The sequence below is a fragment of the Pseudophryne corroboree genome, chromosome 10, assembly GCF_028390025.1.
Source record: "Pseudophryne corroboree isolate aPseCor3 chromosome 10, aPseCor3.hap2, whole genome shotgun sequence".
Taxonomy (NCBI): Eukaryota; Metazoa; Chordata; class Amphibia; order Anura; family Myobatrachidae; genus Pseudophryne; species Pseudophryne corroboree.
In genome coordinates this window covers 210,245,383-210,271,112 of record NC_086453.1, presented here as the reverse complement: position 1 = coordinate 210,271,112, position 25,730 = coordinate 210,245,383, and the positions used below count along the sequence as shown (strand labels likewise).

Here is a 25,730-nt window from a genome sequence, read left to right as displayed (position 1 = left end):
CTGATAAGGGCATAGTCCAGGGAACAGTTGGAGGTCGGAGTAGCACTATCTAGGATACTGCTACAACAGCACGGGTGGATTTTAAATATTCCAAAATCGCAGCTGATCCCGACGACACGTCTGCTGTGCCTAGGGATGATTCTGGACACAGTCCAGAAAAAGGTGTTTCTCCCGGAAGAGAAAGCCAGGGAGTTATCCGAGCTAGTCAGGAACCTCCTAAAAACAGTGCATCATTGCACAAGGGTCCTGGTAAAAATGGTGGCTTCCTACGAAGCAATTCCATTCGGCAGATTTCACGCAAGAACTTGTCAGTGGGATCTGCTGGACAAATGGTCCGGATCGCATCTTCAGATGCATCAGCGGATAACCCTATATCCAAGGACAAGGGTGTCTCTCCTGTGGTGGTTATAGAGTGCTCATCTTCTAGAGGGCCGCAGATTCGGCATTCAGGATTGGATGCTGGTGACCACGGAGCCCAGCCCGAGAGGCTGGGGAGCAGTCACACAAGGAAAAAATTTCCAGGGAGTGTGATCAAGTCTGGAGATTTTTCTCCACATAAATATACTGGAGCTAAGGGCAATTTACAATGCTCTAAGCTTAGCAAGACCTCTGCTTCAAGGTCAGCCGGTATTGATCCAGTGGGAAAAACATCACGGCAGTCGCCCACGTAAACAGACAGGGCGACACAAGAAGCAGGAGGGCAATGGCAAAAACTGCAAGGACTTTTCGCTGGGCGGAAAATCATGTGATAGCACTGTCAGCAGTGTTTCATCCCGGGAATGGAAACTGGGAAGCAGACTTCCTCAGCAGGCACGACCTCCACCCGGGAGAGTGGAAACTTCATCGGGAAGTTTTTTCCACATGATTGTAAACCGTTGGGAAATACCAAAGGTGGACATGATGGCGTCCCGTCTGAACAAAAAACGGGACAGGTATTGCGCCAGGTCAAGAGACCCTCAGGCAATAGCTGTGGACGTTCTGGTAACACCGTGGGTGTACCAGTCGGTGTATGTGTTCCCTCCTCTGCTTCTCATACCTAAGGTGCTGAGAATTATAAGACGTAGAGGAGTAAGAACTATACTCATGGCTCCGGATTGGCCAAGAAGGACTTGGTACCCGGAACTTCAAGAGATGCTTACAGAGGTCTTATGGCCTCTGCCGCTAAGAAGGGACTTGCTTCAGCAAGTACCATGTCTGTTCCAAGACTTACCGCAGCTGCGTTTGTCGGCATGACGGTGGAAAGCCGGATCCTAAGGGAAAAAGGCATTCCGGAAGAGGTCATTCCTACCCTGGTCAAAGCCAGAAAGGAGGTGACCGCACAACATTATCACCACATGTGGCGAAAATATGTTGCGTGGTGTGAGGCCAGGAAGGCCCCACAAAGAAATTTCATCTCGGTCGTTTCCTGCAATTCCTGCAAACAGGAGTGTCTATGGGCCTCAAATTGGGGTCCATTAAGGTTCAAATTTCGGCCCTGTCGATTTTCTTCCAGAAAGAATTGGCTTCAGTTCCTGAAGTCCAGAAGTTTGTCAAGGGAGTATTGCATATACAACCCCCTTTTTGTGCCTCCAGTGGCACTGTGGGATCTCAACGTAGTTCTGGGATTCCTCAAATCACATTGGTTTAAAACCAGTCAAATCTGTGGATTTGAAGCATCTCACATGAAAAGTGACCATGCTCTTGGCCCTGGCCTGGACCAGGCGAGTGTCAAATTGGTGGTTTTTTCTCAAAAAAGCCCATATCTGTTTGTCCATTCGGACAGGGCAGAGCTGCGGACGCGTCCCCAGTTCTCTCCCTAAGGTGGTGTCAGTGTTTCACCTGAACCAGCTTATTGTGGTGCCTTGCACCTACTAGGGACTTGGAGGACTCCAAGTTGCTAGATGTTGTCAGGGCCCTGAAAATATGTTCCAGGACGGCTGGAGTCGGGAAAACTGACTTGCTGTTATCCTGTATGCACCCAACAAACTGGGTGCTCTTGCTTCTAAGCAGACTATTGCTAGTTGGATGTGTAATACAATTCAGCTTGCACATTCTGTGGCAGGCCTGCCACAGCCAAAATATGTAAATGCCCATTCCACAAGGAAGGTGGGCTCATCTTGGGCGGCTGCCCGAGGGGTCTCGGCTTTACAACTTTGCCGAGCAGCTACTTGGTCAGGGGCAAACACGTTTGCTAAATTCTACAAATTTGATACCCTGGCTAAGGAGGACCTGGAGTTCTCTCATTCGGTGCTGCAGAGTCATCCGCACTCTCCCGCCCGTTTGGGAGCTTTGGTATAATCCCCATGGTCCTTTCAGGAACCCCAGCATCCACTAGGACGATAGAGAAAATAAGAATTTACTTACCGATAATTCTATTTCTCGGAGTCCGTAGTGGATGCTGGGCGCCCATCCCAAGTGCGGATTATCTGCAATACTTGTACATAGTTACAAAAATCGGGTTATTATTGTTGTGAGCCATCTTTTCAGAGGCTCCGCTGTTATCATACTGTTAACTGGGTTTAGATCACAAGTTGTACGGTGTGATTGGTGTGGCTGGTATGAGTCTTACCCGGGATTCAAAATTCCTCCCTTATTGTGTACGCTCGTCCGGGCACAGTACCTAACTGGCTTGGAGGAGGGTCATAGGGGGAGGAGCCAGTGCACACCACCTGATCGGAAAGCTTTACTTTTGTGCCCTGTCTCCTGCGGAGCCGCTATTCCCCATGGTCCTTTCAGGAACCCCAGCATCCACTACGGACTCCGAGAAATAGAATTATCGGTAAGTAAATTCTTATTTTACACATCACGTCAGGCAGATTCCCCCTTTTTACACATTGCGGCAGGCAGATTCACCCTTTTTACACATTGCGGCAGGCAGATTCACCCTTTTTACACATTGCGGCAGGCATATTCCCCCTTTTTACACATTACGTCAGGCAGATTCCCCTTATTACACATTACGTCAGGCAGGTTCCCCCTTTTTACACATTGCGGCAGGCAGATTCCCCCTTTTTACACATTGCGGCAGACAGTCCCCCTTTTTGCACATGGAAAGAAAGAAAGAAAGAAAGAAAGAAAGAGAATTATACTTACCCTCTCCGCTGGCTCAGGCTCCTCGGTGCAGCTTCTGGCAGATCACGATTCCCGGGCAGGAGAGAAGGAGGAGGAGGGAGGTGGAGGAGGGAGCCGCAGCAGCGCTGTGTTATTGGTGGAGGCGCTGCTGCTGCTGTCCCTCTGCTTCACTATAGGCTGTTCTCGGAAGACAGCCTATAGTGAAGCAGAGGGACAGCAGCAGCAGCAGCAGCGCCTCAACCAGTAGCAAAGCGCTGCTGCGGCTCCCTCCTCCACCTCCCTCCTTCTCCTTACCCCCATGACCGCTGCGCTCCTCTCCTCTCTGTCCGGGCAGCTGTGTGCTGCGGGCAGCAGTTGCCCGCAGCACGCTGCGGCATGTAATGAGTCAGTTTGACTCATTACATGCTTTGGGCCCCTGGACAGAGGCGGGCCCCAGTGCAACGCAGTGGTTGCACTGGCGGTAGTTCCGCCTCTGAAAGTACATAAGAAGAAAAGGGTGAAGAGATCTTACAGTGCAATAATAAGATTTTAAACCTACCGGTAAATCTTTTTCTCGTAGTCCGTAGAGGATGCTGGGCACTTTAAGAAAGACTTTTGGTCTGGGTGTGCACTGGCTCCTCCCTCTATGCCCCTCCTCCAGACCTCAGTTAGAGAAACTGTGCCCAGAGGAGACGGACAGTACAAGGAAAGGATTTTTGTTAATCCAAGGGCAAGATTCATACCAGCCACACCAATCACACCGTATAACTTGTGATATACTACCCAGTTAACAGTATGAAAACAACATAGCATCAGTCCAAAACCGATGAAAATGATAACATAACCCTTATGTAAGCAAAACTATATACAAGTCTTGCAGGAGTAGTCCGCACTTGGGACGGGCACCCAGCATCCTCTACGGACTACGAGAAAAAGATTTACCGGTAGGTTTAAAATCTTATTTTCTCTTACGTCCTAGAGGATGCTGGGGACTCCGTAAGGACCATTGGTATTATACCAAAGCTCCAAAAACGGGCGGGAGAGTGCGGATGACTCTGCAGCACCGATTGAGCAAACAGGAGGTCCTCCTCAGCCAGGGTATCAAACTTCTAAAACCTCGCAAGGTGTTTGAACCCGACCAAGAAACCACTCGGCCCAGCTGTAGAGCCGAGACCCCTCGGGCAGCCGCCCAAGAAGAGCCCACCTTCCTAGTGAAATGGGCCTTGACCAATTTAGGTAACGGCAATCCAGCCGTTTCACTCTCGCTGAATCGTGTTACAGATTCAGTCAGCAATAGTCTGCTTTGAAGCAGGAGCGCCAACCTTGTTGGCTGCATACAGGACAAACCGTGCTTCTGTTTTTTCTGACTCTAGCCGTTCTGGCTACGCAAGTTTTCAAAACCCTGACTACATCAAGGGACTCGGAATCCTCCAAGTCACGCGTAGCCACAGGCACCACAATAGGTTGGTTCATATGAAAAGATGACACCACCTTAGGCAAGAATTGAGGACGGTTCCGCAATTCCGCTCTATCCATATGGAAAAAAAACAGATAGGGGCTTTTATGAGACAAAGCCGTCAATTCCGACACTTGCCTAGCCGAAGCCAAGGCTAACAACATGACCACCTTTCAAGTGAGATATTTTCACTCCACCATTTTAAGTGGTTCAAAACAGTGCGCCTTAAGGAAACTCAACACCACGTTAAGGTCCCAAGGTGCCACCGGAGGTACAAAAGGAGGCTGAATATGCAGCACTCCCTTCACAAAAGTCTGTACTTCTGGGAGAGAAGTCAATTCTTTTTGAAACAAATTAGATAAGGCCGAAATCTGAACCTTAATGGAGCCTAATTCTAGGCCCAAATTCACTCCAGTTTATAGGAAGTGAAGGAAAACGGCCCAGATGGAATTCTTCCGTAGGAGTATTCCTGGCCTCACACCAAGAAACATATTTTCGCCATATACGGTGATAATGTTTAGTTGTCACGTCTTTCCTAGCCTTTATCAGCGTAGGAATGACCTCATCCGGAATGCCCTTTTCTGCTAGGATCCGGCGTTCAACTGCCATGCCGTCAAACGCAGCCGCGGTAAGTCTTGGAACAGACATGGCCCCTGTTGCAACAGGTCCTGTCTTAGAGGAAGATGCCACTGATCTTCTGTGAGCATTCTCCTGCAGATCCGGATATCAGGCCCTTCGTGGCCAATCTGGAACAATGAGAATTGTCTGCACTCCTCTTTTTCTTATTATTCTCAACACCTTTGGGATGAGAGGAAGAGGAGGAAACACATAGACCGACTGGAACACCCACGGTGTCACTAGGGCGTCCACAGCTACCGTCTGAGGGTCCATTGACCTGGCGCAATATCTTTTCACTTTTTGTTGAGGCGGGACGTCCTCATGTCTATTTGGGGCAGTCCCTACTGACTTGCAATCTGTGTGAAGACTTCCTAATGAAGTCCCAACTCCTGGATGCAGGTCGTGTCTGCTGAGGAAGTCTGCTTCTTAGTTGTCCACTCCTGGAATGAACACTGCTGACAGTGCGCTTACATGCCACTCTGCTCCTTGTGCCGCCCTGGCGGTTTACATGAGCCACTGCGGTGATGATGTCTGATTGGATCAGTACTGGTAAGTCGCGAAGCAAGGTCTCTGCTTGACGAAGGGCGTTGTATATGGCCCTCAGCTCCAGGACGTTGATGTGAAGACAAGTCTCTTGACTTGACCCAAGACCCTGGAAGTTTTTCTCCGGTGTGACTGCTCCCCAACCTCGGAGGCTCGCGTCCGTGGTCACCAGAATCCAGTCCTGAATGCCTAACCTGCGGCCCCCTAGAAGGTGAGCACCCACACAGGAGAGATACCCTGGCCCTGGGGGACAGGGCGATCAACTGATGAATCTGTAGATGTGATTCGGACCACTTTCCAGTAGGTCCCGTTGGAAGTCTTTGTATGACGCCACCATCTTTTCCAGGACTCGAGTGCAGTAATGTACTGACATCTGTTTTGGCTTCAATAGGTTCCTGAACAGAGTCATGAGTTCCTGAGCCTTTTCTATCTGCAGATAAACCTTTTTCTGGACCGTATCCAGAATCATGCCCAAGAAAGTCAGACCAGTTGTAGGAATCAACTGCGACTTCGGGATATTGAGAAAACAGCTGTGTTGCTGTAACACCTTCAGTGAAAGTGATACTAATTGCGACATCCTGCTTGCGCAGGAGCACCATCATTTCCGCCATTACCTTGGTGTTAATCCTCGGTGGAAAAACCTTGGTAATGCCAACCTGTACCGCAAATCTTAGGTACGCCTGATGAGGTGGATATATGGTAACATGAAGATATGCATCCTTTATGTCCAGGGATACCATAAAATCTCCCCCTTTCTAGGCTGGCGATGACCGCTCTGAGCGATTGCACCTTGAACTTGAACCTTTTCAAGTATAGGTTCAAGGATTTTAAATGTAAAATGGGTCTGACCGAACCGTCCGGTTTCGGGACTACTAACAGGGTTGATTTACTACCCCATTCTCATGTAGAAGTAGGGGAACATTGACCACCACCTGTTGATGAAACACTTTGTGAATTGCATTTAACAGTCGCTCCCTTTCTGGGGGAGAAGCTGTTAAGGCCGATTTGAAAAACTGGCGAGGAGACACTTGTTCGAACTCCAGCTTGTAACCCTGGGAAATAATTTCTATCTCCCCGGGATCCACCTGTGAGTGAACCCAGATGTGGCTGACCAGTCGAAGACGTGCCACCCCTGTGGCGGACTCCCTCAGCGGAGTTCCTGCATCACGCTGTGGATTTTATAGAGGCCGGGGAGGACTTCTGCTCCTGGGAACTAGCTGTGGTTGGCAGCTTGTTTTCCCTGACCTTACCTCTGGCAAGAAAAGACTATCTTCGTACTCTCTTGTTTTTATATAACCGAAAGGACCGCATGTGTTAATGTGGTGCTTTCTTAGGCTGTGAGGAAATACATGGCAAAAATTTTATTCAGTTGCCGTAGTTGTGGAGACCAGGTCCGAGAGACCTTCCCCAACCAATTCCTCACCCTTGTAAGGTAAAACCTCCATATGCCTTCTGTCCATTGCCGGGTCCATAGGACTCGTCTAGCAGAAATCGACATAGCGGTGATTTCTAGAACTCAGTAGGCCTGCCCAATGTCTTTTTGAGCATTTCCCATATATAAGACCATATCTTTAATATGACCCAGGGTCTATAAACCGGTATCCTTATCCAGGGTATTAATTTCCGTCGATAAGGTACCTATCCTTGCTGCTACAGCGCTACAAACCCAAGCCGACACTAACGCCGGGTTGAGTCAGGTACTAGATTGTGTAAATGGACTTCCAGGTAGCCTGCTGTCTGCGATCAGCAGGATCCCTGAGGGTAGCCATAATGGCAGCGCTACCTTTTTTGGATAAGCGTGTCCAAGCTTTTTTCCCTCTTGGGGAAGATTCTTACCGTATCGTGTCCTTAGTCGGGAAAGGATACACCCTAAGAATCCATTTTTGGGAATCTGCAGTTTCTTGTCTGGAGATTTCCAAGCCTTTTCAATAACTTGTTCATGAGATGGGGGAAAGTTTACCTCAGGTTTCTTTACCCTATACATGTGTACCCTCGTGTCAGGGACAGGGGGTTTGATATGCAAATCATCTTTTATTACAATAATCATATATTGAATACTTTTAGCCAATTTTGGCTGTAACTTTGCATCATCGTAGTCGACACTGGAGTCAGAATCCATGTCGGTATCTGTGGCTATTATTTGGGATAGTGGGCGCTTTTGTGACCCTGAAGGTCCCTGCGACATAGGGACAGACATGGGTTGACTCCCTGGCTGTTCCTTCTCATCTTTTGTGCAATAAATTTACATTAGCACTTAAAACATTCCACATATCCATCCAGTCAGGTGTCGGCGTTGTCGACGGAGACACCACATTCATTTGTTCCCCCTCCTCCCTAGGAGAGCCTTTTACCTCAGACATGTCGACACACCACACACTCAGGGAATCCTCTTATATGAAGACAGTTCCCCCACAAGGCCCTTTGGAGAGACAGAGAGAGAGTATGCCAGCACACACCCCAGCGCTATATGACCCAGGAAAAAACACAATAAACATATGTTTACCCAGTAGTGCTGTGTATAAATGTATATATGCGCCTAATTATGTGCCCCCCCTCTTCTTTAAAACCTCTTTAACCGTGGTATAAGCAGGGGAGAGTCCGGGGAGCTTCCTCTCAGCTGTGCTGTGGAGAAAATGGCGCTGGTGAGTGCTGAGGGAGAAGCCCCGCCCCCTCGGCGACGGGCTTCTGTCCCGCTCAAATATACTGAAAACTGGCGGGGGCTCTTATATATATATATATATATATATATATATACAGTGCCCAGCTGTATATATACTATTTTTGCCAGAAAAGAGGTTTCTATGCTGCCCAGGGCGCCCCCCCCTGCGCCCTGCACCCTTACAGTGACTGCTGTGTGTGAGCTGTATGGGAGCAATGGCGCACAGCTTCACCGCTGTGCGTTACCTCAGTGAAGATCATTAAGTCTTCTGCCGCCTCTGAAGTCTTCTTTTCTACTCATACTCACCCGGCTTCTATCTTCCGGCTCTGTGAGGAGGACGGCGGCGCGGCTCCGGGACGAACTCCAGGGTGAGACCTGTGTTCTGACTCCCTCTGGAGCTAATGGTGTCCAGTAGCCTAAGAAGCAGAGCCTAGCATTTAAGAAGGTCTGCTTCTCTCTCCTCAGTCCCTCGATGCAGGGAGTCTGTTGCCAGCAGGCTCCCTGAAAATAAAAAACCTAACAAATATACTTTCTGTCAGAAAGCTCAGGAGAGCTCTCTGAAAAGCACCCAGTCTCCACTGGACACAGTATACAACTGAGGTCTGGAGGAGGGGCATAGAGGGAGGAGCCAGTGCACACCCAGACCTAAAGTCTTTCTTAAAGTGCCCATGTCTCCTGCGGAGCCCGTCTATCCCCATGGTCCTTACGGAGTCCCCAGCATCCTCTAGGACGTAAGAGAAACTAAGCAGAACAAGGAATACCAGCTACAGTATGTAAGCATAATACCCACAATGGCAGCACCACCTGAACACAAAGGTTTGGTGTTGCTGTTGGCAGTGAGGATGAGATGAAAGTCTAAGTGAGGGAGGAAAAAGTAAACAAGGGAAGAGGGTCCTGCTCGTGAGAAGGGGAGGGCAAGACAGACCGGGATGACCGGAGAGAGTGAGCAAGGCGCATAAAGGGGTGGGTTAGGGTGAGACCTGGAAGCCTTTAATACAGAAACTGACTTTCATGCCGGCCTGGTTCAGTCCCAATGTGTGTAGGCAGCAGGGTTCTTTTAAGCTCCAGAGGAGTTAAGCAAACCGAACACAAGCTTTTAATATGAGTTAACTTTCCAATTTCTTCTTCGGTGCCTGTGCGGCTTATAATTATCTCTGTTTATCTGTGTGTCTTATTGTTTGTTTTATTCTTCAAGATGATGAATTTCCTTTTGGAGACATGATAGAAAAACTCCAGTGTGAAGATGCCCCTGATGAAACAAGCGACAGTTTTGATTCTGATTGGAGCTGGTAAGCCCAGTGCCTGACGTCTGCCTTGCACACAGTCTCTTCTTGTCTTGTCTTTGAGGAATGTGCTCTGATTACTGTGATTGTTACTGTACCAGAGCTTTATGGTGCACAAAGAAAAATAGATGGCAAATAATAACCATTTGATGTGCGCAATATGCTATTTTTATGCATCCTTCAGAGCATTATGCAGAAGTGAGATGGCTGTGAATCTATTCTACTGCCAGACACAGAAACCAGATTAGCTCAATAAAATGTTTATTTGATGGAAGAAAAAAACAAAACAAAAAAATAATAATAATGCCACTTTCCAAAAGCTTACTCAATGCACTCACTGTGCACACTTTGGTGGTCATTCCGAGGTGATTGAACGTAGCAACTTTTTGCTGCTCGTGCAATTAACTAGACTCCGCCTATGGGGGAGTGTATTTTAGCATAGCAGGGCTGCAATCGCTTGTGCAGCCCTGTTATGCTAAAAAAGTTTCCTGCAAAACAAGACCAGGGTCAGACCTACTTACCCTGTGCGACGGATCCAGCGACGAAGGTCCCGGAATTGACGGCAGACATCCGCCCTCTAAATGCCTGGACACGCCTGCGTTCAGATCTCCACGCCCAGAAAACGGTGAGTAGACGCCCCGGAATGCCTCCTCCCTGTCAATCTTCTTGCGATCGCGCTAGTGATCACTTTCTGTGTTGGCGGCGTCGCTGCGCGGGCAGCGACGCGCGTGTGCCGTGCAGCCGCAGTCCTGACCCGTTTGCACCGCATCGAAGAACCGCTACGTGCGAACGAGTCGAAATGACCCCCTTTGTACTGTATGTACTGGGGACATTTATGAAAACTGGCAATCAATAAATATGTGCAGTAATTTATTGCAGCCGATCAGACATTGCCATTCGGGTTCAGTAGGATTCAACCGTCTGGGATGCCGGCCGTCAGTATACCAACAGCGACATCCTGCTTGCAAGTATGCCAGCTGCGGGGCAAGCGCAAAGAGTCCCCATACGGGCTCGCTATTCCCACTCTATGGGTGTTATGGACACTACGAATGGGAATAGCCCTGTTTCGCTGGTATTCTGGCTGTCGGCATTGCCAGCTGACGAGATTCCGGCTTCGGTATCCTGAACGCTGTGATCCAGACAGCCGGCAATTTAAACGTATACCTGCCATTCTTTTAGCAGTGTTTAGACAATGAAATGAAACAGCTGATTGGTTGCTCTAGGTCAGAGGTTACAACCCATTGTCTGGCTTTGGAGTCCACTGATTATATGGTAAGTAATACTTTTGTTTGAATGCTGCGTCTTTAGGGTTCTAGAACAAATGCAAGTGACACTTAAAAATAGCAAAATAAAAAGTTTGGATACCACTAAGGTTTCATAATTGACACCAATAAATCTACGGGTTGCACTGTGACATATCACATACCAGTGGCCTACTTATCCATATGTTTTCCACCATTTGTCTTGGGAATAAAAGTTATTGACAAAAAAAGTTATAATTGTTGGCCTCTGATACATATATAGTCTTTTTTTGCCTTTACAGTAGACCAGGGCTCCACAAATTCCAGGGGCCATGTAGCCATAGCCCCTAGATTTTTCTGCCCGGCCACCAGATTTTGGAGGGAGTGCAGATTCTCTTCAGCCCCAACAGCCCCAGCAGAGATTTTTGGAGGCATGCTGTATTGCGGCAGCTTTTTCTTGCACAGGAGGGGAAATGGTTCTAAATTGCACACCCTCCAATTAGAAATAGAATAGAAATACACACCTGAGGTCTGAGAATGCCTCAAATCTAGATTGTCACCCCTCCCCCACCACCCTCTATGTTTTTAAGCAGGGAACCAGCATGGACTGCACTGTGACACAGGATTAATCCTAAGTAAGTCCAATTTATTTGTATATAGTGTCAGTAAATTTGGGGTTGGCATTTGGACGTGGGGTCCCCCGGGCTGTTCTGGCAGGGCTGTCTCAGGGCATCACCATTTAAATACACAGTCACTTTTTATATCATGTTTGTCTATTATTCATGTATGCACATTTTTTTCACATACTCTCTACCTTTAAACTCATAGTAGGGACCTGCACTTTATATCATTTTACTATCACTATTTTTTAGTGTGATGTCCTGGGGGGGTCCTTTGCTGGATTATGTTTCGGGGTTCCCTGCGTTCCAGGTGTAGGCCCCATAGTGTTAGGGACCTGCTCGACAAGAGGTGACCTGGACGATTGGTGGGCAGGCCGATATCATTGGCCAACGATATACCAACAACCTCTTATGACATATTATATTTTATTATACTGTAATGATCGTTTAGTGCATCTGCACCCCCTTTGTCTTGCGCTGACTCCAGTGCCTGTCTGTCCCATCCTGCTCTATCTACTTTCTCCAAACTCCAGCTGCATAGAGATCTCCAATAGGAGGGTCTATGCATGGCCAGGGATTGCGGATTTAGAGGGGTAGTGATATGGCCACAGGGTAGGAGGGATTGTTTGCCCGGGGGAAGGCTGCGGAGTGGTTGTTTGCCTAAAGGTACCTGCTGATTTGTGTGGCAGTCGGGGTTGGATGCACGTGGGGGTTAGCTGCTCATTAATCTGGCCGCGGGGTGGGGGGGTTGTTGATTGCCTGGGCAGTATTTGCACTGCAGTGAGGATGCGGAGGGCTGGTTTGTCAGGGGGTGTCCCCTGGTTATGTGGCCTTGAGGTCAGTTTGCCTTGGGTGGGGGGGATGAAGCTGCTCAGTAATGTGGCTGTGTGGGGGGTGTTATTTTTTTTTTTTTTGGGGGGGGGGGCGTGGTCTGGCTTCTACACTTTCATCCTAGCTCCTGTGTAGACTATGTAGTGGTGCATAACACAAACAAGCATGTGTCTTGGTTCACTAATTTAAAGAGTGATAATTATTACCCCTCCTAGGCAGGCCAACTGGCAGATCAGGAGTGTTGGGAGGTGTAAATAAAGCCTGTCTAGGGGTTATATGTAAGGTATATGTAAAACCAACATGGTTTTGCCTTGTAACTAATTGCTGCTTTAAAAATACACCCATTCTCGGCTGACATCATGCACCTCTGGCATACTCGGACCCTATGACATATCGTATACCCCCCGGAGATATCTCTCTCCTCTGCTAGCCAAGCTTACTACTGTGTAGAACTTTCTGATTGCGCTGTTCTCGTGCATTGTATGCTCACAGCTCTCCAACTAACTTCAAATAAAAAAATAAAAAAAGAACAGAAATTGGTGTGTTAAATCCTGTGGCGGAATTGCTGAAAAATCTGCACTTTTGCCAAAATGATACATATTACTTTCCTGCCTTTATATGTATAGATGAAGTATTTGTCCTTGATGAGATTGAGGTGGGTAATTCAGTTAGACCTGTTAATTTATCAGGTGTGAAAAGCTTTAAAGCCCGAGGTAATTCAGTCACAGCACCTTTATCTTGCCCGTTAAATGAATCTGTTTTCGGGCATTAACACATAGAATCCGGGATAAATTCCCTGACTTAACAGTGACGCGGCACCCGAAAACAGTTTCTTTTATCAGTGATGTTTCTCTGACGTCCTAGTGGATGCTGGGAACTCCGTAAGGACCATGGGGAATAGCGGCTCCGCAGGAGACTGGGCACAAAAAGTAAAAGCTTTAGACTAGCTGGTGTGCACTGGCTCCTCCCCCCATGACCCTCCTCCAAGCCTCAGTTAGATTTTTGTGCCCGAACGAGAAAGGGTGCAAGCTAGGTGGCTCTCCTGAGCTGCTTAGAAGTAAAAGTTTAAATAGGTTTTTTATTTTCAGTGAGTCCTGCTGGCAACAGGCTCACTGCATCGTGGGACTAAGGGGAGAAGAAGCGAACTCACCTGACTGCAGAGTGGATTGGGCTTCTTGGCTACTGGACATTAGCTCCAGAGGGACGATCACAGGTTCAGCCTGGATGGGTCCCGGAGCCGCGCCGCCGGCCCCCTTACAGAGCCAGAAGAGCGAAGAGGTCCGGAGAAAGCGGCGGCAGAAGACGTTCCTGTCTTCAAATAAGGTAGCGCACAGCACTGCAGCTGTGCGCCATTGCTCTCAGCACACTTCACACTCCGGTCACTGAGGGTGCAGGGCGCTGGGGGGGAGCGCCCTGAGACGCAATAAAAACGATATAAAAACCTTATATGGCTAAAAAAAATGCATCACATATAGCTCCTGGGCTATATGGATGCATTTATCCCCTGCCAGTTTCCTGAAAAAAGCGGGAGAAAAGGCCGCCGTGAAGGGGGCGGAGCCTTTCTCCTCAGCACACAAGCGCCATTTTCTTTCACAGCTCCGCTGGAAGGACGGCTCCCTGACTCTCCCCTGCAGTCCTGCACTACAGAAACAGGGTAAAACAGAGAGGGGGGCACTATTGGCAGCTAATATATAAATAGAGCAGCTATAACAGGGAGTAACACTTATATAAGGTTATCCCTGTATATATATAGCGCTCTGGTGTGTGCTGGCAAACTCTCCCTCTGTCTCCCCAAAGGGCTAGTGGGGTCCTGTCCTCTATCAGAGCATTCCCTGTGTGTGTGCTGGGTGTCGGTGCGATTGTGTCGACATGTATGAGGAGGAAAATGATGTGGAAGCAGAGCAATTGCCTGTGTTAGTGATGTCACCCCCTAGGGAGTCGACACCTGACTGGATGGTAGTAATTAAAGAATTACGTGACAATGTCAGCACTTTGCAAAAAACTGTTGACGACATGAGACAGCCGACAAATCAATTAGTGCCTGTTCAGGCGTCTCAGACACCGTCAGGGGCGCTAAAACGCTCGTTACCTCAGATGGTCGACACAGACCCTGACACGGATACTGAATCCAGTGTCGACGGTGACGAGACAAACGTAATGTCCAGTAGGGCCACACGTTACATGATCACGGCAATGAAGGAGGCATTGAACATTTCTGACACTACAAGTACCACAAAAAAGGGTATTATGTGGGGTGTGAAAAAACTACCAGTGGTTTTTCCTGAGTCAGATGAATTAAATGAGGTGTGTGATAAAGCGTGGGTTTCCCCCGATAAAAAACTGCTGATTTCTAATAAATTATTGGCACTATACCCTTTCCCGCCAGAGGTTAGGGCACGTTGGGAAACACCCCCTAGGGTAGATAAGGCGCTCACACGCTTATCAAAACAAGTGGCGTTACCGTCTCCTGATACGGCCGCTCTCAAGGAACCAGCTGATAGAAGGCTGGAAAATATCTTAAAAGGTATATACACACATACCGGTGTTATACTGCGACCAGCGATCGCCTCAGCCTGGATGTGCAGCGCTGGAGTGGCTTGGTCGGATTCCCTGACTGAAAATATTGATACCCTGGATAGGGACAGTATATTATTAACTATAGAGCATTTAAAGGATGCATTACTATATATGCGAGATGCACAGAGGGATATTTGCACCCTGGCATCTAGAGTAAGTGCGATGTCCATTTCTGCCAGAAGAACGTTATGGACGCGACAGTGGTCAGGTGATGCGGATTCCAAACGACATATGGAAGTATTGCCGTATAAAGGGGAGGAGTTATTTGGGGTCGGTCTATCGGACCTGGTGGCCACAGCAACGGCTGGAAAATCCACCTTTTTACCCCAGGTCACCTCTCAGCAGAAAAAGACACCGTCTTTTCAAACCCAGTCCTTTCGTCCCTATAAGGGCAAGAGGGAAAAAGGCCGCTCGTTCCTGCCCCGGGGCAGAGGAAGGGGAAAAAGACTGCACCATGCAGCCTCTTCCCAGGAGCAGAAGCCCTCCCCCGCTTCTGCCAAGTCCTCAGCATGACGCTGGGGCTCTGCAAGCAGACTCGGGCACGGTGGGGGGCCGTCTCAAGAATTTCAGCGCGCAGTGGGCTCACTCGCAAGTGGACCCCTGGATCCTGCAGGTAGTATCACAGGGGTACAAATTGGAATTCGAGACGTCTCCCCCTCGCCGGTTCCTGAAGTCTGCTCTACCAACGTCTCCCTCCGACAGGGAGGCAGTATTGGAAGCTATTCACAAGCTGTATTCCCAGCAGGTGATAATCAAGGTACCCCTCCTACAACAGGGAAAGGGGTATTATTCCACGCTGTTTGTGGTACCGAAGCCGGACGGCTCGGTGAGACCAATTTTAAATCTAAAATCTTTGAACACTTACATAAAAAGGTTCAAATTCAAGATGGAGTCACTCAGAGCAGTGATAGCGAACCTGGAAGAAGGGGACTATATGGTATCTCTAGACATCAAGGATGCTTATCTCCATGTCCCAATCTACCCTTCTCACCAAAGGGTACCTCAGGTTTGTGATACAAAACTGTCATTATCAGTTTCAGACGCTGCCGTTTGGATTGTCCACGGCACCACGGGTCTTTACCAAGGTAATGGCCGAAATGATGATTCTTCTTCGAAGAAAAGGCGTATTAATTATCCCTTACTTGGACGATCTCCTGATAAGGGCAAGGTCCAGGGAACAGTTAGAGGTCGGAGTAGCACTATCTCAGGTAGTGCTACGTCAGCACGGGTGGATTCTAAATATCCCAAAATCACAGCTGATTCCAACAACACGTCTACTGTTCCTAGGGATGATTCTGGACACAGTCCAGAAAAAGGTGTTTCTCCCGGAGGAGAAGGCCAGGGAGTTATCCGAGCTAGTCAGGAACCTCCTAAAACCAGGACAAGTGTCAGTGCATCAGTGCACGAGAGTCCTGGGAAAAATGGTGGCTTCTTACGAAGCGATTCCATTCGGAAGATTCCATGCAAGACACACAGGGAAGAAATTTCCAGGGCTTGTGGTCAAGCATGGAAACGTCTCTTCACATAAATATCCTAGAGCTAAGGGCCATTTACAATGCCCTAAGTCAAGCAAGGCCTCTGCTTCAGGGTCAACCGGTATTGATCCAGTCGGACAACATCACGGCTGTCGCCCACGTAAACAGACAGGGCGGCACAAGAAGCAGGAGGGCAATGGCAGAAGCTGCAAGGATTCTCCGCTGGGCGGAAAATCATGTGATAGCACTGTCAGCAGTGTTCATTCCGGGAGTGGACAACTGGGAAGCAGACTTCCTCAGCAGACACGACCTCCACCCGGGGGAGTGGGGACTTCATCCAGATGTCTTCCAAGTGATTGTAAACCGTTGGGAAAAACCAAAGGTGGACATGATGGCGTCCCGTCTCAACAAGAAACTGGACAGATATTGCGCCAGGTCAAGGGACCCTCAGGCAATAGCGGTGGACGCTCTGGTAACTCCGTGGGTGTTCCAGTCGGTATATGTGTTCCCTCCTCTTCCTCTCATACCAAAAGTACTGAGAATCATAAGAAGGAGAGGAGTAAGAACGATACTCGTGGCTCCGGATTGGCCAAGAAGAACTTGGTACCCGGAGCTGCAAGAGATGCTCACGGAGGACCCGTGGCCTCTACCTCTAAGGAAGGACCTGCTCCAGCAGGGACCTTGTCTGTTCCAAGACTTACCGCGGCTGCGTTTGACGGCATGGCGGTTGAACGCCGGATCCTGAAGGAAAAAGGCATTCCAGATGAAGTCATCCCTACCCTGATCAAGGCCAGGAAGGATGTAACTGCAAAACATTATCATCGCATTTGGCGAAAATATGTTGCGTGGTGTGAGGCCAAGAAGGCCCCTACGGAGGAATTTCAACTGGGTCGTTTCCTACATTTCCTGCAAGCAGGATTGTCTATGGGCCTAAAATTAGGATCCATTAAGGTTCAAATTTCGGCCCTGTCGATCTTCTTCCAGAAAGAACTGGCTTCAGTGCCTGAAGTTCAGACGTTTGTCAAAGGGGTACTGCATATACAGCCTCCTTTTGTGCCTCCAGTGGCACCTTGGGATCTCAATGTAGTTTTAGGGTTCCTAAAATCACATTGGTTTGAACCACTTGCCACAGTGGATTTGAAATATCTCACATGGAAAGTGGTAATGCTGTTGGCCCTGGCTTCAGCCAGGCGCGTATCAGAATTGGCGGCTTTATCCTATAAAAGCCCTTACCTGATATTTCATTCGGATAGGGCGGAATTGAGGACTCGTCCTCAATTTCTCCCTAAGGTGGTTTCAGCATTTCACATGAATCAACCTATTGTGGTACCTGTGGCTACTAGGGACTTGGAGGACTCCAAGTTGCTGGACGTAGTCAGGGCCCTGAAAATATATGTTTCCAGGACGGCTGGAGTCAGAAAATCTGACTCGCTGTTTATACTGTATGCACCCAACAAGCTGGGTGCTCCTGCTTCTAAGCAGACGATTGCTCGTTGGATTTGTAGTACAATTCAACTTGCACATTCTGTGGCAGGCCTGCCACAGCCAAAATCTGTAAAAGCCCATTCCACAAGGAACGTGGGCTCATCTTGGGCGGCTGCCCGAGGGGTCTCGGCTTTACAACTTTGCCGAGCAGCTACTTGGTCAGGGGCAAACACGTTTGCTAAATTCTACAAATTTGATACCCTGGCTGAGGAGGACCTTGTGTTTGCTCATTCGGTGCTGCAGAGTCATCCGCACTCTCCCGCCCGTTTGGGAGCTTTGGTATAATCCCCATGGTCCTTACGGAGTTCCCAGCATCCACTAGGACGTCAGAGAAAATAAGAATTTACTTACCGATAATTCTATTTCTCATAGTCCGTAGTGGATGCTGGGCGCCCATCCCAAGTGCGGATTGTCTGCAATACTTGTATATAGTTATTGTTACAAACAAATCGGGTTGTTTATTGTTGGAAGCCATCTTTTCAGAGGCTCCTACGGTTATCATACTGTTAACTGGGTTCAGATCACGAGTTGTACGGTGTGATTGGTGTGGCTGGTATGAGTCTTACCCGGGATTCAAGATCCTTCCTTATTATGTACGCTCGTCCGGGCACAGTATCTTAACTGAGGCTTGGAGGAGGGTCATGGGGGGAGGAGCCAGTGCACACCAGCTAGTCTAAAGCTTTTACTTTTTGTGCCCAGTCTCCTGCGGAGCCGCTATTCCCCATGGTCCTTACGGAGTTCCCAGCATCCACTACGGACTATGAGAAATAGAATTATCGGTAAGTAAATTCTTATTTTTTCTTGGTCCATTCAGACGCAAAAGAAAATCCCCATTAAATACAGCCTGCGTGGACTAATTGAATAGCCTTGGAGGATCAATTAGCCCCCTGAGTGTCACCATCACGCCAGTGTTCCTTAAACTTGCCTTCCTGTCACTGAAATACTGTAGAATTGAGAGAATAATGCCCACACAGAAAAACCCCCAACATGTTTTATATGACTATGGTAGCAAAAGGATATACTATCTTCTACCCCAGTGAGACAGAGTGAAAAATACTGGGACAGACATAATATTTTATTGACTACATTCAATTGCAAAGTGTTACTTAACTGCCATATTTTCTTTCTAGGTCTAACGAACCGTACCAAGATGAGAGTGAACTAATAAAAAACACAAGATTTGCCGATAAGGTTCAGACTTTCCAACTGCGTAAAAAACTAACCCAGTTGGACAGTTTTCAGCAAGAGAAAGAATTTATGATCCTGAAAGTCAGGTATGATTATTTGTTGGAACAATATAGAAATGATACATCCCCACTGGTATCAGGATTAATGTTGTGTCATCCAGTACCAGTAAATAATCTGCAGACTATGTATTCCTCGGAAATGATATACTGAAAGGAGAGGAAAGAAGAAAGTTTGTTGTATTGGGCTCTGGTGAATTGATTTAATTAGTTACATCTTTTTTATAGGGTTACTTGGAATCCCTGTTTGTTCATCATTGATATTAGGGCATAGGGGTCTATGTGCTAAGCCTTGGAGAGATATAACGTGGACGGAGATAAAGTATCAACCAATCTGCTCCTAATGTTACAGACTGTTTGAAAAATGACAGGAGCTTATTGGTTGGTACTTTATCTCCATCCACTGTATAGCTTTCCAAGGCTTAGCACATAGACCCCCATAGTCTAGTAAATAAAACATAACCTTTATTATAATGTTTTTCTAAAACATTTAATACCTATGTCTCCAAAACTAATACAACTAACAACAGGGCTGATTGTTAGTCGAGAACTGTCTGTAGTCGCAAGCAGCCACGGAATCCAGATTTAGGGGTCTGTGCACTACTACTAAGCCTTGGAGAGAGACAAAGTGGATGGAGATAAAGTACCAACCAGCTTCTGTCATTTTCCATATGCAGCCTGTAACATGGCAGTTAGGGGCGGCTTGACTTTATCTCCGTCCACTTTGTCTCTCTCCAAGGCTTAGTACATTGACCCCTTACTATTTTGTGTTCATATGATACTCTGTTCAGCTAATGGTTTGTGCGTCTGCAAGAGGAAGCCGCGTCGCCCATTGCTTTTATACCAGCCGTGTGACCATTCTCATTAGTCTGAGCACCTGCATCAGCCCCATCCTAGGTGCAAGTGATCTGTCAGACACGGGGGAGCTTTTTTATACATTCCCCTGACACTCTCACAAAACATGAAGGTTCTATGCACTTGCAATAATGTCACCTGATTTCACTGAAAGACTGAAGAGTCCTGTCCGAGTAGGAAAAGGACGGACATAGGGGGTAATTCAGAGTTGATTGCAGCAGCAAATTTGTTAGCAGTTGGGCAAAACCATGTGCACTGCAGGGGAGGCAGATATAACATTTGCAGAAAGAGTTAGATTTGGGTGGGTTATTTTGTTTCTGTGCAGGGTAAATACTGGCTGCTTTCTTTTTACACTGCAATTTAGATTTCAGTTTGAACACACCACACCCAAATCTAACTCTCTCTGCCCATCTGCAGAGCACATTTAGCACAGCTACGATCATCTTCCCAGACACGCGGGGGGGACGCCCAGCACAGGGCTAGTCCGCCCAGCATGTCAGTCCGGCTCCCCCGCACAAGTACAAAAGCATCGCACAGCGGCGATGCTTTAGTACTTGAAGAGTAACTCCCGGCCAACGCAGTTCCTGCGGCTGGCCGGGAGTAACTCGTTGCTGCCCCGGGTCGCAGTGGCTGCGTGTGACGTCACGCAGCCGCTGCGGCCCGCCTCCCGCATGGTCCGGCCACGCCTGCGTTGGCGCAGGCGCACGTGCATGCGCAGTTCTGACCCGATCGCTGCGCTGCAAACAACTGCAGTGTGCGATCGGGTTGGAATGACGCCCATGATTTTGCTCAACTGCTAACAAATTTGCTGCTGCGATCAACTCTGATTTAGGCCCATAGGCAAAAACACTGCATGTAAAAACTTGCCATTTGCCTATGCACAAAGATCCGTCATACTCAGAATTAGGTCCATGATGTGTAAGGGTAGCGAAGGTGCTGTTTGTGAATTGACAGGCGAGGGGGTAGTCTCTTAAATTTGTATACAGTACTTGGTATTAGTACCTTTTTATTTAACTAACATAATAAATCTGCGAGTGCCCACAATCAGAAAGGTTCCTCTGTTCACTGGAATGCGATAACTATATTCCATGTGGTTTTGTGAGCAATCTGGCTGCAACTGCAGCAATATTTACAATGGTATCCCAATAGCTTCCCCTATTAATGCTGAAACTAAATAATAGTGAAGGACAAAGATGTATTTATAGTGTGTGCAGGGAGTGTTGTGCAGAGTATACTTACCTTGTGCCGTGAAGCGGGTGCCTCCTCCTCCGTGGTGCCATCTTCCCAGTGACGTCTTTAGGAAGTTGGAGCTGCAAAGTGAAAGCAAAGCCCTTGCTCTCTTGTGCATATTCACCATCTTCCTGAATATCACTGGGAAAATGGCATGGTGGTGGAGGAGGGACCCACAAACCAGCACAAGGTAAGATGCATGGGGTTCGCTGCTCAGAAGAATGGGCCCACTGCACATGGACCCCCTGGCTTTAATACGCCCCCTTTGAAGCACATTGTACTTTCACAAATAATTTAAGTTTGAAACTGCAACTTTGTCAACTAGGTAATACAAAGGTGATTGAGTTGCTTTATCAGCTTAGGGAATTATGAATATGAAATCTAGGAGCTAGTTTAAATGTTTAGGAGCCAGGCCATCGCCTCTGACCAAAATAGATGAAAACTTGCATACAGTAGACCACCAAACACGCCCCTACAATGTACCTCAACCTCCCCACATGCCATCAGACCTCTACACATGCATCTTTGAATGCTGCCTCATGCCCATACCCACTTCAAAATATGTCACACACAGAGGCATCACAAAGGTAGGAGGGTGTGCAGGGGTTAAAGTGATCCAGAACGGGGTGGATCTGCGTTCCATCAGTTCCACTTGGACGTTCCGCCTCCTCCAGCTCACCTAATCCGATGTGTGCCCGGCGCCGCAGGGAGATGCCGGGCGCCCGCTGAGATTGTGCTACCAGCGGCCGCCCGGCGCCCTCTCCACAGCGGAAGCCGGCGGCAGGAGCTCACTGCTGAGCTCCGGCTTCCAGCTGTCAGTGTCCACTATGGGAGAGACGTCATGACGTCTCTCCCATAGTGCCAAGGAGCGGATGCCGGAAGGACCACAGCGGTCGGACCCTGGAGTGGGGCTCGGTGAGTATTGTGTTGTTGTTTTTTTCCCCATATGTGCGAGTGCATTAGCGGCGCTTCTACTGGGGGCTAACCTACATGCGGGCTAACTGCTGGGGGCATACTACATGGGGGCTAAACTAGTGGGGGCATTACTACTGGGGGGGCCAAACTACTGGGGGCATAACTTCAGGGGCTATAATTACTGGGGCTAAACTGCAGGGGGCATTACCACTGGGGGCTAAACTACAGGGTGTCTAAACTACATGGGGCAAACTACATGAGGGCTAAACTACAGGGAGGCTTAATTACTGGGGGCATTACCACTGGGGGACTAAACTAAAGCGGGGTAAATTACTGGGGTCATAACTTCAGGGGCATTACCACTGGGGGCATAACTACTGGGGGCTTAACTACAGGGGGCATTACTACAGGTGACATAACTATTGGGGGTAATACTACCTAGGGGCATTACCATTAAGGTCATTACTACTGGGGGCACTGCTATTGAGGGCATTGTAAAGGGGGCACTTCATAAGGGGCATCACTACTGGGGACATAAGGGGCACTACTACTGTGGGCATTGTATAAGGGGCGCTACTGCTGTGGGCATTATGTGTATTAGGGGTACTACTACTGTGGGCATTATGTGTATTAGGGGTGCTACTCAGAGGCGGAACTTGCGGCAGTGCAAGCGGTGCAGTGCACTGGGGCCCAGCGCTGTGAAGGGGCCCATAGCCGGCAGCAGTATAATGAGTCAGACTGACTCATTACACGCTGCTACCGCTGAGCTACTGCTGCGGGTCCTAGACTCCTAACTGAGGAAGCCTGTTTGCGGTCCCCGGCACCAGTGATGTGAGAAGGGTGATCACATCACCCTTCATCTCGGCTGCAGCTCTCAGCTTCCTGGACTGAGTCACTGCATACTGGACAGGGGGGGAGAGGGAGGGGGGGGGGAGGGAGAGGGGAGTCACGGCAGCAGTGTGTGTGTACAGAAGAGTGAGGACTGAGGAGACGTCACGTCAGTGCACTCAGCCCCTGCACAGCGAGGAGCCTTGCCGGAGCCAGAGCTAGCCTAGGAGGTGGAAAGTGTGCAACTTGTGGAAAATGAAAACATATGTAAAGTAAAGAGTTTGTGTTTTGCTGGCAATGTGTGTGTTTAGCTATGGGTATGTGTGTGTTTCAGTGTATACTCTATATGTATTTTCCTATGTCTGTTTTGCTGTGTGCGTGTGTGTTTCTGTATATACTGTATATGTATTTTGCTATGTCTGTGTAGCTTTGTGTGTGTGTGTGTGTGTGTGTGTGTATATACTGTATGTGTATTTTGCTATGTCTGTTTAGCTGTGTGTGTGATTAGCTATGGGTGTGTGTGTTTCTGTGTATATACTGTATATGAATTTTGCTATGTGTGTTTAGCTGTATTTATGTGTTGTGTGTGTGTGTGTGTGTGTGTGTGTGTGTGTGTGTGTTTAGCTATGGGTGTGTGTTTGTTTCAGTGTATACTCTATATGTATTTTGCTATGTCTGTGTAGCTGTGTGTGTGTGTGTGTGTGTGTTTAGCTATGGGTGTGTGTGTGTGTGTGTCTGTATATACTGTATGTGTATTTTGCTATGTCTGTTTAGCTGTGTGTGTGTGTGTGTGTGTGTGTGTGTGTTGAGCTATGGGTGTGTGTTTTTCTGTGTATATACTGTATATGTATTTTGCTATGTGTGTTTAGCTGTATTTATGTGGTGTGTGTGTGTGTGTGTGTGTGTGTGTGTGTGTGTGTGTTTTCTGTGGATGTGTCGGTGTATATGTGTCTTGCTTTGCGTATGTTTTACTATGTGTGTGTGTGTATATCCATATCTATAGATGTAGCCACACTCATCCAACCCGCGATGAGTTCGCATCACGGCATGGATGGCGCGACTAGTGTGCCCATGTCTATGAAGCGCGTGTGTGTGTACGCATGCAAGCCATAGACATCTATGGAGTGAACGGAGGCAGCGACTAGCCACAGTACGGCTTTCACTGCAGCTTGCTGTGATGCGTACGCCAGTTCCAACACATCGCGGCAACGATAAGGCTGTGTGTGTGTGTGTGTGTGTGTGTTTAGCTATGGGTGTGTGTGTGTGTGTGTGTGTGTCTGTATATACTGTATGTGTATTTTGCTATGTCTGTTTAGCTGTGTGTGTGTGTGTGTGTGTGTGTGTGTGTGTGTGTGTGTTGAGCTATGGGTGTGTGTTTTTCTGTGTATATACTGTATATGTCTCACATTCCTGGTTGTAAATGTTGACGTGTGCGTCGCTCTACTGTGTGGCGTACCATGTATAAGGCTCTCTACTGTGTGGCGTACCGTGTATAAGCCTCTCTACTGTGTGGCGTACCCTGTATCAGGCTCTCTACTGTGTGGCGTACCATGTATAGGCCTCTCTACTGTGTGGCGTACCATGTATAAGGCTCTCTACTGTGTGGCGTACCGTGTATAAGCCTCTCTACTGTGTGGCGTACCATGTATAAGGCTCTCTACTGTGTGGCGTACCGTGTATAAGCCTCTCTACTGTGTGGCGTACCATGTATAAGGCTCTCTACTGTGTGGCGTACCGTGTATAAGCCTCTCTACTGTGTGGCGTACCGTGTATAAGCCTCTCTACTGTGTGGCGTACCATGTATAAGCCTCTCTACTGTGTGGCGTACCATGTATAAGCCTCTCTACTGTGTGGCGTATCATGTATAAGGCTCTCTACTGTGTGGCGTACCGTGTATAAGCCTCTCTACTGTGTGTCGTACCGTGTAAAAGCCTCTCTACTGTGTGGTGTACCATGTATAAGCCTCTCTACTGTGTGGCGCAACGTGTATAAGCCTCTCTACTGTGTGGTGTACCATGTATAAGCCTCTCTACTGTGTGGCGTACCGTGTATACGGCTGTCTACTGTGTGGTGTACCATGTATAAGGCTCTCTACTGGGTGGCGTACCGTGTATACGGTTCTCTACTGTGTGGCGTACCATGTATAAGGCTCTCTACTGTGTGGCGTACCGTGTATAAGGCTCTCTACTGTGTGGCGCACCGTTTATATGAGCCTCTCTACTGTGTGGCGCAACGTGTATAAGCCTCTCTACTGTGTAGCGTACCATGTATAAGCCTCTCTACTGTGTGGTGTACCATGTATAAGCCTCTCTACTGTGTGGTGTACCATGTATAAGCCTCTCTACTGTGTAGCGTACCATGTATAAGCCTCTCTACTGTGTGGCGCAACGTGTATAAGCCTCTCTACTGTGTAGCGTACCATGTATAAGCCTCTCTACTGTGTGGTGTACCATGTATAAGCCTCTCTACTGTGTGGCATAACGTGTATAAGCTTCTCTATTATGTGGGGTATTCAATTTCGGCTAGCCGAAAAAACGGTATAATTCGACCATGGGTATTTAATTGCGGGTTTTTCGCCCATTTTTGAATCCCTTTTCGCCCACGACGTTTCACTTTTTTTGTCGAATTGGCATGGGAGAAAACAGACCCAAAAAACAGACTAAAATGCCTGCAAATTCGTCAAAACACATGGCTCACCAGGAAATTCACAGATCCACGTGTTTTTCGTTAGTGCTGGATTTTTTGACCAGTTGAAAAATCCTGCACATGCATTGAATAGGGGAAATGTCATTCGCCCTAAAAATGACCAATAATTGACGATTTTTAGACTGGATGAAAAA

General features: G+C 48.1%; 1 protein-coding gene across 1 annotated transcript in view; it reads left to right on the top strand.

Annotated features, from left to right (window-relative positions):
• CFAP74 (cilia and flagella associated protein 74) overlaps nt 1-25,730 on the top strand; it is a 741,155-nt gene that overhangs the window by 31,820 nt on the left and 683,605 nt on the right. The window contains exons 3-4 of the mRNA XM_063943052.1: nt 9,502-9,595; nt 18,949-19,092. Of these exons, the coding sequence (XP_063799122.1) occupies nt 9,502-9,595; nt 18,949-19,092 (238 nt within the window). The remainder of the gene's footprint in view (nt 1-9,501; nt 9,596-18,948; nt 19,093-25,730) is intronic.